This window comes from Lynx canadensis, chromosome A3 (genome assembly GCF_007474595.2).
Source record: "Lynx canadensis isolate LIC74 chromosome A3, mLynCan4.pri.v2, whole genome shotgun sequence".
Classification (NCBI taxonomy): domain Eukaryota; kingdom Metazoa; phylum Chordata; class Mammalia; order Carnivora; family Felidae; genus Lynx; species Lynx canadensis.
The window spans coordinates 10,763,480-10,783,016 of NC_044305.1; the positions used below are offsets into that span (position 1 = coordinate 10,763,480).

General features: G+C 41.4%; 1 protein-coding gene and 1 long non-coding RNA gene across 5 annotated transcripts in view; one reads left to right on the forward strand and one right to left on the reverse strand.

Moving 5' to 3' along the window:
- Window positions 1-18,975, forward strand: part of LOC115509965 (activity dependent neuroprotector homeobox) — a 31,819-nt gene extending 12,844 nt beyond the window's left edge. For all 4 annotated transcript variants that reach the window (XM_030309396.1, XM_030309394.1, XM_030309395.1 and 1 more), the window contains 3 exons: window positions 9,640-9,752; window positions 11,578-11,670; window positions 13,440-18,975. In XM_030309396.1, coding sequence (XP_030165256.1) covers window positions 9,645-9,752; window positions 11,578-11,670; window positions 13,440-16,547 — 3,309 coding nt within the window. In that variant the 5' untranslated portion in view covers window positions 9,640-9,644 and the 3' untranslated portion in view covers window positions 16,548-18,975. The remainder of the gene's footprint in view (window positions 1-9,639; window positions 9,753-11,577; window positions 11,671-13,439) is intronic.
- On the reverse strand, window positions 8,904-11,160 carry LOC116737972. Its single transcript, XR_004343349.1, has 2 exons — window positions 10,925-11,160; window positions 8,904-10,821 (listed from the first exon to the last, which is right to left on the reverse strand). It is a non-coding gene; the product is annotated as an uncharacterized LOC116737972 (long non-coding RNA).
- Window positions 18,976-19,537: the final 562 nt, after the last annotated feature.

Consider the following 19,537-nt stretch of genomic DNA (forward strand, 5'->3'; position numbering starts at 1 on the left):
TAGCCTTTGGCAGCTTTACTCTTTATGTCTCTGTAGATTTGCCTATTCTGCACCTTTTGTGTAAATGGAATCATGTAACAAGTGGCCTCTGGCAGCTGACATCTTTGACTTCCCTTGCATTATATTTCATACGATGTTTTCAGGTTTCATCTGTGTTGGAGCATATATCAGTACTTTTTTATGGCTAGATCATTTCATTATGTGAATATACCACATTTTATTTATCCATTTAACAGTTAATGGAGATTTGGGTTGTTTCTCCTTGGGTGTTAATAATTACTGTGAGAAGATTTCGTGTACAGGTTTTTACGTGGATGTAGGTTTTTATTTCCCGGTTGCTTTTGTAACAAAAATGAATGGGACTTAATTTGCCAAAAAGAGCCTAAGAGATAGTTGAAAGCAGACCAGCCTCCTGCCTAACCCTGTTCTCCAGAAAAAGAAAAAGGATCACCAAAGCCTCTTCTTTCCCAAGCAGTTTTTGGAGTAGCATGGTTCGAGTATTGATGATTGGAAGGTGGTAAAAGAGAGATATAGGATACGTCTGTTTTTGAAAAGCTGTCGTTTTACTTAGGGATACAAAGGTTGTGGTTTCCGTTTTGCAAGTTATTATTACGATTTAGATATCCTTCCAGCGTGACTGTTTAGTGAGTTGGCATTCGTGGTGATGGTAAGAGCACTTTAGAGCAAGTGGTCTCAGAACTAAGTTCTTGTTTCAGTTCTCTGGATCTCACGGGGCCATCTGACCTGAGATGTGTGCGTATTCTTAATCACAGTTTCACCTCTTGAGCTAGTTTAGTTGAGCTTGTATAAGGCCATTTCAGTCTTGAGTTTTGAAGTTTTGGCGTTTGGAGATGTATGTATTTGACATGCTCTTGTTTGTTACCTTCAATGTCAGAGATCAGACCTTGGTCCAAATGGGTAATGGGAGGAGGGCTGCATCCTAGATCTGAAGATGACCTTGAGACCCGGCTCTGTCACCGACAAACTGATCACCCTTGGGTCAGGTGCTTCACCTCAGTTGCTAATCTGTAAAATGAGAAGAGTTTAGATTAGGCAACCCTGAGGCTCTTTCAGTGATTCACAGTGTTCCACTTCAGAATCAGAATACTCTTGCCCCTTCACTTGAAAAGATACTTAAAGACTTGATAATTACTTCCCTTCAAACCAGACGTGGACTCAGTACAGATTTTTTTTTTTTCTCACCAACTGAACCACCTAATACTGAAACACGCAGCACATATTTAAAAAAAAAAAAATCTTGGTTAATTGTCACATGTGAGGTGGCTGCCGCCAACACAAATAACACCTTTCAGGAGCATTAATTTAAAAATAATATCCAGGGCATGCCCAGTGAGTGGAACATGTGACTCTTGATCTCAGGGTCATGAATTTGAGCCCCATGTTGGGCAGAGAGATTACTTTTTTAAAAAATAATAAAATTTGAAAAAAAAAAAAAAAACCCAGTAACATCCAGAACTAGAGAAGTGTTGTCCCATTTGACCTTCTGATTTAGCATATCTGGAATAAGTTTATTCAGGGCACCAAAGACATTGACAGACTGGAGCCTGTCCACTGGAGATCTGAGTGTGGGTAACTTGGAGAAGGGGGAATATTTGGGAGGAGAAAGGGTCTGAAAAACGTGGAAGGCTGCTCTGTGGCTAGAGGATTAAAGATTTCTGTACCCGGACTGTGAGAGCTCTAGGCTTGTGGACAGAGCTTTCCGGCGTGGGACAAGCTTCCTGGCAGGGTTTGTGCTGTGCTCACTCAAGGTGATCAGGCAGAGAGATGATCTTAGAGCAGGGCTGCTTGTGGGAGGGATTCACCCATGGTTCGTCAACAGTGGCCAAAAGTGTTCCTATGACCAAACGTTGTACAGGATGCTATATTTGCATAAATACACTCATGTTGCCATCTACTTACCAAAAAAATAGTATGAAAGCTTAAGGAATTTAATCATTGATTTGGTTAAGACTTGAAGAACATCAAAATGTCTTTTTTTTTCTGGAGGCAGTTTTGTATTTGACAAGATTAACTCCATTGGGATTTATTATTATCAGAGAATAGTAAGAGTCAATGCAGTTAGTGGATAAGAATAAAACAGAAATTGGTTACATTTCCTGTCTGCTTCTTTATTAACAGGGTTCTAACATGATTATCCTAAGCAAAATAATTCATTATTCCGATGCAGTTTTTGGTACAAGTGTGTCTTCATTTGCAAAGTAATTTGTCTTTCTCATCCTCCTGGGCTTTCCTAATAAACCCCTGTTGTGGCCTCAACACTACTTCACAATTTCTGTTAATTAAGGAGAAGGGAGCCTAAACTTTGTTTTCCTACCTCTCATGCTGCACAGTTTTATCTGCTAATCCAGAAGAGCATTCTGCTCCTGGATTATCAGTTACATGCTCTGTGGTATTTGGGATTGAGAAAGAGAGATGACAGAGCTGCCTTTCTATGAAGAGCCTCTGGCATCTGCAAGGTCTTTTGCCCAAGTTTGTAGGAAATTGAAAGATTAGCTGCTTCTGTTCAGGACTGTGGCTTAAAAAAAAAAAAAAAGATTGAGTAGGGTGATTGCTTCCAGACTGAATGTTAGGTTCTGGGCTCTCAACACTGTCACTCGTTGGAAGGTTGTTCTAGAAAGGCTTTTACAGGGTTTCTTTTTCAAAATACAAACATACAAACTTTTTTTATGACTGCTTTAGTCTAAATGTAGGACTTAGGGACACCCTTAAAAGCAAACAAGATGTGTCTGTTCACTGCTTCTGATTCCAGAATTATCAGGAAAGATAAGCACTTAACTGATTATAAAAGAAACTGTTTTACAATAACCACGTTTATGCTCTGTGATAGCGACTGGTATTAAATATGTTGCTGAGGAGGTGGTAAGAGGAAGAGTGAGCGCACAAATATGGAAATGTTTTCTTTCTGCCTAGTTTTTATTTTAATGGGTCCTAAATGTTTCCACAGAGACGTCACAAGAGCTGTTTTAAAAAAAAAAGTACATCATAGGTAGCATGAAGATTTCATGAAAATCTTAAAACGTCTGTGCTTCTTAAAAAGTAAAATTTAGTTAGCGATTTAAACTTAAAATATATCTGACCCTTAAACCCCAGTGTGGGTTATAAGATCTTTATATAAATAGTTGAATCCTTAGAACATTGGAATACTTTGTTTTCTTAATATCAAGGGTCTGAATTTCTTCTTACATGTTAATTTGGACTGAGGATGTTTTCAAAAATGTAATTGTTTATATCGTAGTAGTTTGAATGTCTTCCTAATTCTTTATTAATTTAGAAAATAACAAGTGCCATTTTTCTTCACTAGTAATGGCATAATTCCCGGCCTTTGATCCCACCCCCACCCCCAGCCCCCAGTAAAATATTTTCCCAGATGTGTATTTTTCTTTACAGCTTAATGTAGAAAGGTTTAAAAGACAACATCAAAGTATAAACTGTACTTTAATCCTTAGGCTTATTGTGGGCTTCTGATAACCATACTCTGATCAGACTGTAATTTTATGTGGCGGAGATTTTCAGTAAACTACTGGAATTCTGCTGTAGCCATCAAACTTCTTGCTTTGGGTGATTGCCCACCAGGTCCCGATCCTACATTTCACAACTGCCACCTTGGCATGTATATTTGCTTTAGAAACAGTTTAGGCAAGTAACTTGATTTCAAGGAGACTCTCGGGAACAGACTTTTCCTTTTTTCTCTTCCCATTTCAACCTGAGTCCCTCTACTTTTTTATAATTCAGTTAAGATTTGTTTAGAAACCAGGGTTTCCTCTTCAGAGGGCGTGTCGGCGGTGTTGAAAACCCTGGTTTTAGACTAAGCAGCTTATGTTTCGGTGTTACCAGGAAGAAGTAACCATTCCTGGCTAGCTCTCAGTGCATTGTTAGAAACATTTGCTTAAGATAATTACAAGTTATAATCACTAACATAACTGATGCATTAGTTGTCACTCGGGTATATGCTTCTTCGATTTTGGTTCCCAGATACGAGAAAGTTGCACTTGTACTTGGGGGTGATGGAAACTAGGACATGCTGTCGTATTTACTTCCGTATTTTCTGGCATGTTAAATTAGCACCATATGTTCTTATTAAGAACTTGGGAAACATAAGAATGCACATAAAAATATGAAGAATTGTAACACTGAAAAATCCCATGTTACATCCACACTTGAAGGAAAAGTTTGATGTGGGGGCTTTTTGTTTTTCTTCTGGCTTGTTTGATTATCTGTGCCTGGTCACAGGTTTAAGGTTGGGTTTTTTGTTTTTGATTTAAGTTTCTGTGGGCACAGTTATGTTTTCTGCTTTTCTTGTACCCCTAAAAACAGAGGCTAAAGGATGCTATCCTTGATCTGATGGCTCTGTGAGGGACCTTATCATACATAGACAAGCCTCATTGACTCTTGGTACATCAGGTCCTGCCAACCTTGCCTTGAGCTAGATAAACTAGCACCGTCTGTCGGATTCCTGTTCGTCTTCCTAACCCAGGAGAACCTGAGTACGACGCCTAGCTTGATTCAAGCCTTTCGGCAGAGATTTTGCTTCCTAAAGGATAATTCTTTTTCTCAGATAATGGCTTCTTTGCTCCTAAGGAAAGTTCACAGTGAGGTAGTATTGTCCTTCCTGTGTACAGATTCAGCCTATATAGATGGTACGTCCTCATGAGACACACTCACTCTGCCTCATTTACTCTCTTGGTATGTGGAGTAGAGAAATGTTTTTGTTTTTGGTATATGGAGGGGTAGAAGGAGTATGTATTTGATGAGTCTCCAATACGTGTTTTCATTTCATCTCTAGCTTAGGGCTACAGATCTCAGATTTTCATTTCTGCCATCTGACTCGTGCTTTCTAAGAAAGTGCATGAGTAGGAGTTTGGCCAGGATTATTACTAAAACTTTAATGTTTTGGCCCCAATCAGCAGGTGTGGATATAATTCTCAAAGGTCAATAGGAAGGAGTGTGGCTGAATCATTGAGCAGCAGTGAATTTAAATCATTCTCAGAAATCGATATTTTAAGTCTAGTTCATCAGATGGCATATGCTTACCCAAATGCTACTTATTTTCAGTTGTTAATAAAATACTTGGAAATGTTAACTCTTATTAATAGGTCATTTAGGGGTGCCTGGGTGGCCCAGTCAGTTAAGCATCCAGCTCTTGACTTCGGCTCAGGTCATGATCTCACAGTTCGTGAGTTTGAGCCCTGCGTTGGGCTCTGCACTGACATTGTAGAGCCTGCTTGAGTGTCTCTCTCTCTGTCTCTCTCTCTCTGCCCCTCCCTCCCTCACAGGCTCTCTCAAAAAATAAATCAATATAAAAAATAAATAGGTCATTGAGCTTTTAGAATTTAGAAAGTGATTCTTTTCATACAGTGTTTGTTTTGATTAATGAAACCAGGGGCCACATCATCTTTCAGAATGACTGTCTTCCTGGCAAACTCTTATTCTTCCTACTAGACTTAATTTACAAATGTAATCACTTGGCATAAAGTTCTTCATCTTTTCTCTTGCTCACTTCCTCTTCTGTGTCCCACTGCCCAGTGGTCTACTAAGATTTTTGGTTGCAAGGGACATGAACTAAGCTTAAGCAGAAATGGGCATGTACTTGGCTCTTGTTTAGGAAAAGTCGAACAGGCGTCCTTCCTCTGCTTTCTGTATGTAGTAGTAGGTCCTGAATCCTTTTCAGCATCACTATCAGTCTTGTTTGGGCACATGTCCAACTAACTCTACCAGTCAGTGTCTGTAGAGATAGAATACTCTTAATTGGTGTACCTGAGTCCTGCACACTCTGCTCTAATGGAGGAAGGGCCTCCTAATGGCACATCATCTGTACCAGGGGTGGCTCCAAGGGGGAACGTTAGCAGGTAAAAACAACCATCTTTTTTATTCCAGTGCCCGAGTGCCTGCTGTGTGCTCCATAGGTCCTGTCCCTTAGACACGATGGATTTTTGAAGGGAACACCTAGGTCCTGTTGTTCATCTCCCTTTTCTGAGCACAAAGTATAGGTTCTCCAGAAGTGACAAACAGCTCAACTGTGGTTCCATTCTATTATATTGGATATTATCCCCTTTTTTTGCCATGAGCTGAAGGGATTATGGTATGACTGAAGGGAGCTCTCCTTGGTATTGAGATAATGGTGCAGACCTGGTGAAATAGCCATCCTCACGGCCAGGGAGGTTCAAGAGAAAGAACTAGCCACCTGGGGACAAATCTGAAGAGGAAGACTATCCTGCATTCCTTTGAAAGCCCATCACCAGACAATTTTAACATTGTAAGATATCTTCCTCCCTAAGAGTAATTGTTGTAAACACTTTGTTTTTAGCTAAGTGAGGAAACAGCCCTTAATCCCAGTTGATTTCTTATTTACTCTGTTCCTGCCCCTCAGTCACTTAAGGTATGGGCCCCTTGTCCAGGTTTCTAATTTAAAGGGCTTTTTAGGGGTGCAGAGGAGGCCAGGAGTTACTCTTATAGAAGTTTTTTTAAAGTATGAATCAAATAGATAACATGGGTGAACCCTAAAGCCAGCAGTTGGAGTTTTTTTGTTTTTGTTTTTTGTTTTTTTTATGTTTATTTTTGAGAGGCAGGGGAGGAGCAGAGAGAGGGGAAGATACAGAATTTGAAGCAGGGTCCAGGCTCTGAACTGTTAGCCCAGAGCCCGATGCGGGGCCCGAACCCACAAACCGTGAGATCATGACCTGAGCTCAAGTCCGCCTTAACAGACGGAGCGCAGCCACTCAAGGCACCCTGAAGTTGTTTCCTAACAGCAAGCAACAGGCTGGGGAAAACAACAACATAGGGCTCTTGAGTTCTTTTTCTTATCATCCATACTAATCCTAACATTCACAGATAAGAGTTTGTTGGAAATGTTCTTTTGGAACCTTTGGCTTGTAGAAAAGCTTGACATAACGGTGGCCCCTATAGGAGGGAGGAGAGCTCCGTTGCTGGAGGGCAGGAGTAGGAGGGAGGCTTCTTTGCTTATATTCTTACACTGTGTGCCTGTTTTGTGCAGTGTTTTACTTAAAAAACAAGAGTCTTTGTAAATGTTTTTGATAGTGCTAACACATATGAATGAATGTGTTATTCTCGCTCCAGATGGACATAATCTTGTAAGTAATCTCCATAAGCAAGATACATGGAGGGTACCTCCATCTGAGGAAGGGGGTGGAAAGGATTCCCCAGATGATTTAAAAAAAAAAAAAAAAAAAGAAAACAACTGGCATCTTTTAAAGTTTATTGTTTATTTTGAGAGGGCATGAGCATAACCGGGAGGAGGGGCGAGAGAATTCCAAGCAGGCTCTGCACTCCGTGCTGAGCCCGACACGGGGCTCAGTCCCCACGACCTGTGGGATCATGACCTGAGCCCAAATCAAGAGCCAGACGCTTAACTGAGCCACCCAGACACCCCCCCCCCCCTCAAAAAAATGCCAGGAATCTTAACTCCGAGTATTCTGTATCTTTCAGTGTAAACTTAGGCTCCTCCTAGTTGCTAATCATTAAAAAAAAGCCATTTTTGTACAACATTTTCTGGTAAGCAATGTTCACTATTTATATATCTGTTTAATTCAGCCTAAGTAAACTTGAGATTTACTGTATGGCTGAAATACCAAGTTTTATAAATTATAAGTTTCTTGTAGCTAAGCTCCTTTATGAGCATACTCACTTTTTCAGACCTATAGGTTTATAAGTTGGGTACCTACCATGCAGTGAGGTGCTTCAGTTGGAGGTCTTAAAACAATTTTGCTTGCTGTGAATGGTGGGCACTTAGGAGAATGAGTTTTCCTTTATCCTCTGCAGCAGTTGAGCTCCCCTGGATGTTTTCTGTATAGGTGGGTGGCTTCGGTGGTGGTGATATTTCCAGATCATTGGGCATTTGTTTTGCTGAGATGTTGAGTTGCTTCTATCCAGGAGGCAGGGGAGACCAGAAGGCACCAGGGTGCCTTCTGGGCCCATCTCTCCTCTGAAGTAAAGCAGGACTGACTAGGGAAGTTGGGAAAGAACTGCTGGGTTTGGGCCCACAGAGTTTATGAGTTGAATAAACAAAAATGTCCCTTCTCGGACTTGGGTGCTTATGGGCATCTGTTTGATGCCTGGTCTCTTCAGAATTAGCCTGTAACATTTTCTGTTATTTCTGAAACATTTCTATCAGGTGGCTTTCTCCAAATGACCTAGTTTGGGGAATGGTTTTACTAAGCAACTAGTTAAAAAGTTTCAAAGAGATGATTTAAAAACAATTTAGCAATAAAATTTCCACAAGGAATAATGGATTTGGTCTTGAATGCACATTAATTTGTATGCAAAGTGACTTCTGAGTCCCCTGTTAACCACTAGGCTGATTATTGGATGGCGCAGTGTGGAGGGCACCATAGTCATGCTTCTTAGCTGATAGAGGAGTTTGGTGTTGAGCATGGGAAGGCTGATTTTTTTTGTTTTTTGTTTTTTTTAGTGAAGTGCTTTTCTTTTTTGACCTCCATTACACTTCAGTACTTCATGTAGAATATTTTGAAACTTCTAAGTTCTGGTGACATACCAAATTCTAGGAGTTACTATTTGCTTTGGTGTAGGCTTCACTCTCTTCCATTTTTCATAGTCCACAATATTGACTTTTGGATTCGAATGATAAATGAGGCAACACGATTCTGTATTACATTTGGATTAGTTGATTATGGTCGTGCTTACAAATGGTAGTGATATTAGAGAGTGCCTGCCTTTATTACTTAGAAAACCAGATTTGCATGTATTAAACTTTTAATTCCTGATGCTTTGGCTTTCAGGTTTGCCTCTAGTTTGGGGTTTTGGAACTCTTTTATATCCTACAATATTTATTTGGACTACTAGATAAGTTCTTACCATATTTTATAGGAAAATATAAATGATCATGTTGAAAGCCATACAGATACTAATTTTATTTTCTTAACTTTTGTTTTTTAAGGAACTTGGTGAAGTGGATCTAAATTTCTGCTTTAATGTGTTAGGTCATTTAAATAATTTTTCAGTTCCTTCACACATATATAGGCTTTTCATTTTTCAAAAGGATCCCCTAAAATCTGTAACACAGCACTTGCTCTGATGCTGAGTGCCTAGCTTTCCCCATCACCATATAAGTGAGTGCCTTTGTCCAGGTGTGGTGCTGGCTGGGGGGCAGGCTACACAACCGTTAGTGTCTGTAGTTGGGATAGTATATGGAAACACTGAAGGAGATTTCTTTAAGAATATCATAGCGGCATGCAGGACGGTTCCCAGAAAACAAACACTTCTTTTCCCTGGCACTCAAAATTATGTGGCAATGATGCTGGAATGGTGAACATTTTTCTATTTTCAGAGGCTCAGCATCACAAGGAGAAAAGCACTCACACTCAATTTTAAAATAATGGGTTGGTATTATTAACCTAATTCTCAACTTTAAAAAAACCAGTTTGGTGATGAAGTTAAGCTCTAGAATTAGTCCATCTGTGATGTAAGATGTCCTGTTAGACGAGGTCAGAGAGCACTTACCTTGCCTGCAGAACAGACTCGGTAAGGGTGTCTGCTCACCTTCTTTGTCAGTGGGCCAGGGTTTGTGGTCCTGCCATCAGTGGAACTAGGAAATATTACAAGTTGTACGTGTTCTGACTTGACTTAAATTTTTTTTTCCAATAGAAACTATGTTCCAACTTCCTGTCAACAATCTTGGCAGTTTAAGGAAAGCCCGGAAAACTGTGAAAAAAATACTTAGTGACATTGGGTTGGAATACTGTAAAGAACACATAGAAGTAAGTAGCATGCCATTTTTTAATTTTAACATGACTCAGCTTCTGATCCATTACTTTGTGTCAGCAGCCAGGATGGTTAACTCTTAGCTGGGATATTCTGAATTGTAACTGCAGCATCGGCTTCCCCGGAGCTTTCTCAGTTGGCTAAACTTGTTCCCTTCTCCCTAAAATGGGCCTTTTCATCTTTGCATCATGAAGCGAAAGCAGTTCTACCATTGAGGGCATACACGTGTCAGACACTTTACTAGGTGCTTTAAAATGGTCTCTAAATTCAGATCCTTAGGACAACCCCTGGGGGAAATGTAGGAATTCTCATCCAATTTTCAGAGGAAGAACCGGTAAAGAAATAGGTTCACCGCACAGCTGAGCACATGGCAGGGCCTGTCTGCGGGACTCCAGAGCCTGTTCTCATTCTGATATGCCTGAGTGTTCTGGTTGACCTTCTGATTGTTGAGGCGTGGTGGTTTGGGTGCTTGTTGTCTCTTTCCTTAGGATTTGAGCAGTCCTTGGCCCCTTTGACCCATCAGAGACGATTATCTTCCCCTTGTGTAACAGTTTGGACTTTTGCAAACTGTTTTTCTAACCTGTTTATTCTACGAGCTTTTAACAGCCCTGTGGGATAGCCAGTGTGCTGGTCTCCTCCTTTTCCAGATCTCCTTGCTCCAGATCTTGCTGGTTAGTTGGTCAGAGCCTCTGGTTGAAATATTTAAAGCCGTTTTCCCCTCTAGCCTTTAAGTTCCAGCTGGCCAGGGACCAGAACTACCTTGCCCATCCACGTATAAGCAGCACCAAGCGCAGTGCTGGGTACATAATAGGCACTCCGTAAACGTTTGGATGGAATTGAAAGTTTGAAAAGCGATTTCCTTCATACAACGGGTTTTCTTTTCCGGATTCCCATGAGTAATACTCTAGGGGTGGATGATGAAGACTGAAGCTTCTCCAAAGTGGGCTTCTCTAGTTACGTTGTCCCCAAGTGTGGAAGTTCACTGCCTCTCCAACCCCACAAATTCAGGTAGATCTGCCCAATGAAACAGTCCATCCACTTCCACTTTGCACTCAGTTGGGTAATCTGCGTAAGAATAAATGCAAACGTGAAGATACCTTTTCTATCCTGCATTTGATGTGTTCCTCCTGTTACTACGCCCATTACATCCTCTGGAATTTATACGTACTTGATTTTTCCACAGGGAACTGTGAACCTTTTAGGAGCCAAGAGGAATTTTCTCCTAAGACTTTGCTATCTTCCTGGCCTGGGGGGAAAATGGGCCATTAAATTTTTATAGGAGAGTATAAATTTAACACAATACTGCTTACTTTCTTCAGATAGCTTTCTTTCTTCCTTTTGTGGGTTCAGAAATCGTGAGTTTTCTTCCCAGTCCATTTCTACCCACCCCCCAACCCCCCCCCCCCCCCCGCCTTTTTTTTTTCCTGCAGAAACAGAGTGTCACATCCATGGTGCCTTAAGCAAACATTGCTAGTTCATATTCCATTTTAATACTACCAATTGATGAGTTACAATACTCTAATGAAAGGGGCTTTGGTATTAATATGTGGCTGAATTTTTTACTTAATTAGAACTTCAATTGGTTTCCTTGGAAACCTGGCTGACCATTTAGGGGAATGTTTGGTTGTTAGAAGACGTTGAATGCAACTTCCATATGCCTTTTCTATTTCCTAATAGCCTTATCGTTCCTAACTTTTAGTTCTTGGTGGGGTTGGTTTTTCTGTGTGACTCCCCAGCTCTAGCCAAGAGATGGGATTTAAGTCAGGTTGGGCTAGAGTTGGTATCATGATGTTTTTGTAAACTTCTTTCACTGTTTTCTAGGATTTTAAACAGTTTGAACCTAATGACTTTTATTTGAAAAACACTACATGGGAGGATGTAGGACTATGGGACCCTTCACTTACAAAAAATCAGGTAAGTAGCAGAGGGGACTTAATGACCGCATCCTTGGCCCGTCCCCTTTTCAGCCCTAGGCTTTTTCGTAATGATGCATCGTTTTGTAGGCAGCAACCTAGTGTGGAAAGTGTCCACTTCCTAAGTGGCGGGAAAACTAGGAAGAATTTGTCTTTTTTGTCATTGGACAGAAACTTCAAGTGTGAGAATAGGAAATTTTGTTACTTAAAGGTTCTGAGGCCCAGTGTATACCAACATTCCCTCACAGAAGTACTTTGGCTCTTTTATTTGTTTCTAAACTGTTCCCTCCAACATTCTGTTCATCTAGGTCATCCATCATTATTTTTGTGTCTGTCACAATTCTTATTTTTTTGGAGAGGGTATTTTTTTCTAGGTTGGTGTCATCCGACCTCTGTGGAGCAGGGTGGCTTTGTTAGGATGGCAGTGACAGGTGTAGCTTAAATTTTTACAGATTGGAATTAAAAACACTATTAGGTAGTTCAAGGCACCAGCAAGTGTCAACAGGTGAAGATGTGACAGAGAAAGTGGTATAGGTGGTGGTTCCTGTCCCACAGGGGGAAGTGATTGTCACTGCGGACTTTACCATTACCTATTTCAGTAGCGATTGTAACTCTAATTATTGATCTGTTTGTCCATCGGAATATACTTAGGGAATTACTACTTTTCAACTCTGTGTCAGAAATCTGATAGTATAGTTACTGGGTTTTTTTCTCCTAAAAGGTATTAACCAGAAGTCTTAGAATGTAAAAGCTTTCCAGTGGGACAGGTCACTTAATTCGGTTTTATGAATCCCAGAGCTTCGTATTCTGACACTAAATAAGGGTTGAGCTTTAAGGAAAAGGGGAGTATTTAATATTGCCGCAAACCAGCATCTGAAACAAAGTAAGTTTCTACGGAGGAAAGGTAATCTCTTGCCCAGCTGGTGTTTCACTGGTCTTCAAAGGACAAACTGCACAGGTGCTAATGAGCATAATTCTGGAAGTTGCTCTTTGAAATCAGTATATTCTGCAATACTTGCTGGCTTTTTAACACCATGCATTGCTCATAGTCTATAGGAAATTTTTATTTAACTTCTTAATTTGAGTCAAAGCAGCTGTCACTTCATTACTTCTTTTGAAGCTGCTCTTGCTTGAGAAGAGAGCATGGCTTCTAGAAGAAAGCAGACTCTTCAAATCAGTAGCTTTTTGATCAGCAATGAAATCTGAATACTACACTGTACTTCGATCAGAGGGAAAAAAATGTTCTGAGATTTTTGAAGATTCTCCATGATGGGAAGGATAAAAGGTGTATCTTTATGTCTTACTGCCTAATTGCACACAGCACTCTGGGCCCTGAGTTTTACTGAAGAGTAAGTCTGAAACCTTTAGTGATTTACTGATTCAGGGAGTGAAAGTGATTTCACAGGGTTTATTCTTGTCTCTGACTGTAAAATGTTTATCTTTGAAGCCATTTGTCTTTGGCTTTTCTAAAACCAATCAGCAAATATGACTTTGATCTTTTCTAAACATTGAGGAAAACTGGAACGGAGCATTTTGTTTATACTCTGGAAACAAAATAAAATTATTTGATTTCAAACTGCTTTTCCATCTGGGTTTATATTTTATAAATCCATTTTGCAGAAGGAAAAATAATTAATGCATTACAGAGTTTCAGTTCTAAAAATATCATTATATCTCTATTAAAAATAGAGGATGTCTGGGGGAACACCCAGAACTTGTTAGCGCCTGTCTGAAGTGGCATTCTCATTCCAGTTTTTGTCTTTTCTTTAGGACTACCGGACAAAACCTTTTTGCTGCAGTGCTTGTCCATTTTCTTCAAAATTTTTCTCTGCCTACAAAAGTCATTTCCGGAATGTCCATAGTGAAGACTTTGAAAATAGGATTCTCCTTAATTGCCCCTACTGTACCTTCAATGCAGACAAAAAGACTTTGGAAACACACATTAAAATATTTCATGCTCCAAACGCCAGCGCACCAAGTAGCAGCCTCAGCACTTTCAAAGATAAAAGCAAAAATGATGGCCTTAAACCTAAGCAGGCTGACAGTGTAGAACAAGCTGTTTATTACTGTAAGAAGTGCACTTACCGAGATCCTCTTTATGAAATAGTTAGGAAGCACATTTACAGGGAACATTTTCAGCATGTGGCAGCACCTTACATAGCAAAGGCAGGTGAAAAATCACTCAACGGTGCAGTCCCTTTAGGTTCAAATGCCCGGGAAGAGAGCAGTATTCACTGCAAGCGATGCCTTTTCATGCCAAAGTCCTACGAAGCTTTGGTACAGCATGTCATCGAAGACCACGAACGCATAGGCTATCAGGTCACTGCCATGATTGGGCACACAAATGTGGTGGTTCCCCGATCTAAACCTTTGATGCTGATTGCTCCCAAACCTCAAGAGAAGAAGGGCATGGGACTCCAGTCGAGAATTGGTTCCCTTGCTTCTGGAAATGTCCGGTCTTTGCCATCACAGCAGATGGTAAATCGACTCTCAATACCAAAGCCTAACTTAAATTCTACAGGAGTCAACATGATGTCTAATGTTCACCTCCAGCAGAATAACTATGGAGTCAAATCTGTAGGCCAGGGCTATGGCGTTGGTCAGTCAATGAGACTGGGTCTAGGTGGCAACGCACCAGTTTCCATCCCTCAGCAGTCTCAGTCTGTGAAGCAGCTACTTCCAAGTGGAAATGGAAGATCTTACGGGCTTGGGTCAGAGCAGAGGTCCCAGGCACCAGCAAGATACTCCCTGCAGTCTGCTAATGCCTCTGCTCTCTCATCAGGCCAGTTAAAGTCTCCCTCCCTCTCCCAGTCACAGGCATCCAGAGTATTAGGTCAGTCCAGTTCCAAACCTACTGCAGCTGCCACGGGCCCTCCCCCAGCCAATACTTCCTCAACTCAAAAGTGGAAAATATGTACAATCTGTAACGAGCTTTTTCCTGAAAATGTCTATAGTGTGCACTTCGAAAAAGAACATAAAGCTGAGAAAGTCCCAGCAGTAGCCAACTACATTATGAAAATTCACAATTTTACTAGCAAATGCCTCTACTGTAATCGCTATTTGCCCACAGACACCCTGCTCAACCATATGTTAATTCACGGTCTGTCTTGTCCATATTGCCGTTCAACTTTCAATGATGTGGAAAAGATGGCGGCACACATGCGGATGGTTCACATTGATGAAGAGATGGGACCTAAAACAGATTCTACTTTGAGTTTTGATTTGACATTGCAGCAGGGTAGCCACACTAACATCCATCTCCTTGTAACCACATACAACCTGAGGGATGCCCCAGCCGAATCTGTTGCTTACCACGCCCAAAATAACCCTCCAGTCCCTCCAAAGCCACAGCCAAAAGTTCAGGAAAAGGCAGATATCCCTGTTAAAAGTTCACCTCAAGCAGCAGTGCCCTATAAAAAAGATGTCGGGAAAACCCTTTGCCCTCTTTGCTTTTCAATCCTAAAAGGACCCATATCTGATGCACTTGCACATCACCTACGAGAGAGGCACCAAGTTATTCAGACGGTTCATCCCGTGGAAAAAAAGCTCACCTACAAGTGCATCCATTGCCTTGGTGTGTATACCAGCAACATGACCGCCTCGACTATCACTCTGCATCTCGTTCACTGTAGGGGTGTCGGAAAGACCCAGAACGGCCAGGATAAGACAAACGCACCCTCTCGGCTTAATCAGTCACCAGGCCTAGCACCCGTGAAGCGCACTTACGAGCAAGTGGAATTTCCCTTGCTGAAAAAGCGAAAGTTAGATGAGGATAGCGATTCGCCCAGCTTCTTTGAGGAGAAGCCCGAGGAGCCTGTTGTGTTAGCTTTAGACCCCAAGGGTCACGAAGATGATTCCTACGAAGCCAGGAAAAGCTTCCTAACGAAGTATTTCAACAAACAGCCCTATCCCACCCGGAGAGAAATTGAGAAGCTGGCTGCCAGTTTATGGTTGTGGAAGAGTGACATTGCTTCCCATTTTAGCAACAAGAGGAAGAAGTGTGTCCGAGACTGTGAAAAGTACAAGCCCGGTGTGTTACTGGGCTTCAACATGAAAGAACTGAACAAAGTTAAGCACGAGATGGATTTTGATGCCGAGTGGCTGTTTGAGAATCACGATGAGAAGGATTCCAGAGTGAATGCTAGTAAAACTGCTGACAAAAAGCTCAGCCTTGGGAAGGAAGAGGACAGCTCCTCAGACAGTTTTGAAAATTTGGAAGAAGAGTCCAATGGAAGTGGTAGCCCTTTTGACCCTGTGTTTGAAGTTGAGCCTAAACTCCCTAATGATAACCCGGAGGAACACATACCGAAGGTCATTTCTGAGGATGCTTTAGAATCGGAGAAGCTAGACCAAAAAGAGGAGGATGGTTCAAAGTATGGAACTATTCATTTGACTGAGGAACCAACCAAACTAACGCATGATGCTTCTGACAGTGAGGTTGACCAGGATGATGTTGTTGAGTGGAAAGACGGTGCTTCTCCGTCTGAGAGTGGTCCTGGTTCCCAGCAAGTGTCAGACTTTGAGGACAACGCGTGTGAAATGAAACCAGGAACCTGGTCTGATGAGTCTTCCCAGAGTGAAGATGCAAGAAGCAGTAAGCCAGCTGCCAAAAAAAAGGCTACCGTGCAAGGTGACAGAGAGCAGTTGAAATGGAAGAATAGTTCCTATGGAAAAGTCGAAGGGTTTTGGTCCAAGGACCAGTCACAGTGGAAGAATGCGTCTGAAAATGATGAGCGCTTATCTAACCCACAGATTGAGTGGCAGAATAGCACAATTGACAGTGAGGACGGGGAGCAGTTTGACAACATGACTGATGGGGTTGCTGAGCCGATGCACGGCAGCCTCGCCGGAGTTAAACTGAGCAGCCAGCAGGCCTAAGCGCCAGGCTCTCTGGCATCGGGGACCTGCTGCAGCCCGGAGCTCTGCTCTCCTGGCGGCAGGACTGCACAGCTGTACTCTCACTGGCACTGCCTTCTGAGCGCCGGGTCATCGGGCTGTGGGGACGCGTGGCCACTGCAGCCCGGTGGTGGTTTCCAAGTCTGTGACACACGATCGGCTGATCTGGCTTCAGAACTTGCTGTGACAGACACGGTAAATAAATGTGAAAACCCAAGAAGCTGGTGGCTCACGAACGCACACGAGGAAAAGCAGAGGTTTACTTTTCTGCCTTCTCGACATTTCTTTCCCTCTGTAAAATGTTTGGTTGGATGACCTTGGGAGGCCTTCTCCTGATTCGCGTGGTGGTGCAGGGCCAACAGACAAGCTGCCAGTCCCGTGTGTATAGTAGACTTTGGGGAAAATCAATTTTTTTTCATGTATTCATTCTGAATAGTTGAAATGTATATTTGTACAGTCTTTTAGACCTATTCAAGTGATGCCTATGATATTGTTATTGTGTACCCATCATAGATTTGTTTTTTTTTGTTTTTTTTTTTTTTTTTTTTTTTTTTTTTTTTTTAGTGTTGCCCTTGCTGTGTAATAAACGCTATACCTAGTTTACCTAGCAAAAGCTTGAAACTGCGCTAGTATGGACCTTTGGACAGACTTAGTTTTTGCACATAACCTTGTACAATCTTGCAACAGAGGCCAGCCACGTAAGATATATATCTGGACTCTCTTGTATTATAGAATTTTTCTTGTTCTGAATATCCTTGACATTACAGCTGACAGAAACAAAAACTGGTATTTCAGATCTGTTTTCTGAAATCTTTTAAGCTAAAATCACATGCAAGAATTGACTTTGCAGCTACTAATTTTGACACCTTTTAGATCTGTATGAAAGTGTGTTGTGTTGAAGCAGCAAACCAATGAGTGCTGCATTTTTGGATATTTAGTTTTATCTTTAGTTAAACACCACCCTGGTGTATTCATTTATACCATCTAATATATGACACACTGTTGTAGTATGTATAATTTTGTGATCTTTATTTCCCTTTGTATTCATTTTAAGCATCTAAATAAATTGCTGTATTGTGCTTAATGTAAATATTTGCTTTATTACACATTACAGTCCTGTGTCCATTATGTCTTGTGCCAGCTGATGCCATGGCTCACTTTCATCAGAGACAAGCCACGGCCACTGAGGAAACTTGTGAAAGACCACAATGTGCCATTGGCATAAAAGAATGCTTTCTCTCAAGGCACCTGTTACAAAATCTTTTGGTTTTGTTTTCGTCTTTTTCCTTTTTTAACTGCTAAAATAAACATCCTTGAGTTTTTCAGTTCCCCTTTTTTTAAGGAGCAGAGCCTGCTTGTATGTGTAAATGTCTCCGTGATAAAAGGATGTAAACAGATTGGCATTAATGTGCAAGCAGAATGTTAATGCCCTGGCCTTCTTCTAAAGGAAGTAAATGTTGGTCTTCACCTTATAATGGGAACAATTGTACTCAACAGGCAACTTCTGTCAGCTTTTATTGTAATTCTCTTGACCATCTTGCTATTAAAAAGGCTTTGGAGATCACACACTTGGAGGGCTAAGATGGAAGGAGCTTTCCCAGTAGCAACTTGGACTAAAGAACGGTTACAAGGAGGCAGCGTTAGGCAACATTTTCAGTAATTACAACTATGATAGAAAGCTCCAGTCCATACAAAGGGCAGAAGCACAGCAGGCACCTACCTCTCGGGGCCATTGGTCTAAAGAGTTAAGTGGCTGGCTTCCATAACTTCTAAGACTCCTTCCCATAGATAGGTGTAACGAAAGCATTAACAAGACCAAAGAAAGTTGGAACGACTTCCTTCTAAAATGTTAAGTCCTGCTTCTCAACTACAGGAGAAAGTGCAAGAATAGACTAGAACCTTTAGGGCATTTGGGGCTGGCATGGAGTTATTTTTAAGTCTGTTATACAAGTAGATTATAAATTCTATAGACCCCAGCTCATAAGATTTAGGACAGGATGTCTCCAAATTAAGATGCCACAGATTACCAAATCAGAAAAACTGGCATTGATAAAGCCTGTTTTCTCTTACTTAAGGATAGTAATAGCAGCTGAATTTAAGCCATCTCACACTTGGTTTGAAAGTAGTCTGCCTAATAAATTACTAGGTGGGAAGGACTTAGCCTGGACTCGAATCCTACTCGGAGGTCTAATGAGACTTGAATAGACTAGTGGAGGGGGGGAGGTATGTTCCTGGTTGGACTTTTGAGCAGAGACAGATGAGCATGCTTCCTTGCTAAGGTGGTGGGAGTGGGCATTGTTGGCATTCGGAAAAGAATTTAGCCACCTAAGAATTGGAAATAAAGAAGATCCCCAACTAGAAATGTTGGAGAAGTCCTAAAAGTGTCTCAATAAAAGCCATTTTAAAAGAATGTTGTTGCTACTGTTTGCTTTTGGAATAATCTGGAAGTAAAAAGCTGCAGCAATCTGCACCTTCTAATCAGAGAATGTCTCTGTGGACTGAACAATTTTGTGGATTTTCTTTCCAGGAAACTTTTTGCCCTTCAGGTTTTCTAGTGGCCAGGAGTTCCAGAGTCCGACTAGCAGCATGATTTCTCTCTCTTCAGTACATCAGGAAACTTTCTTGTGCCATCTTTGGTCTCTTGTAAAAAGGGCTTGTGTCCTCTCTTAAGAGCTAAGCAGAAAAGGATCTACACCTTTGATTGCCCTATAGTTGTGTATCCAGTCTAAGTGCCCGCTCATTTGTAAAGATGAACGCTTTTCAGAGAACAAAACCAAGTCCTTGCTAGATTTGAAAAAACGATCTGTCAAAGATGGGGGATGCCCCTCTGAAACACCCCTGGAAGCCATTAAACTTGTTGTCAAGTGAGTAGTGCCATACACGGGGATGGCTTCCCTACCTCGACACCAGACTGCCAGCATCAAACTCTCAAGATGGGAGCCCCCAAAATCCTCTCTAGGGGATTCTGTGCC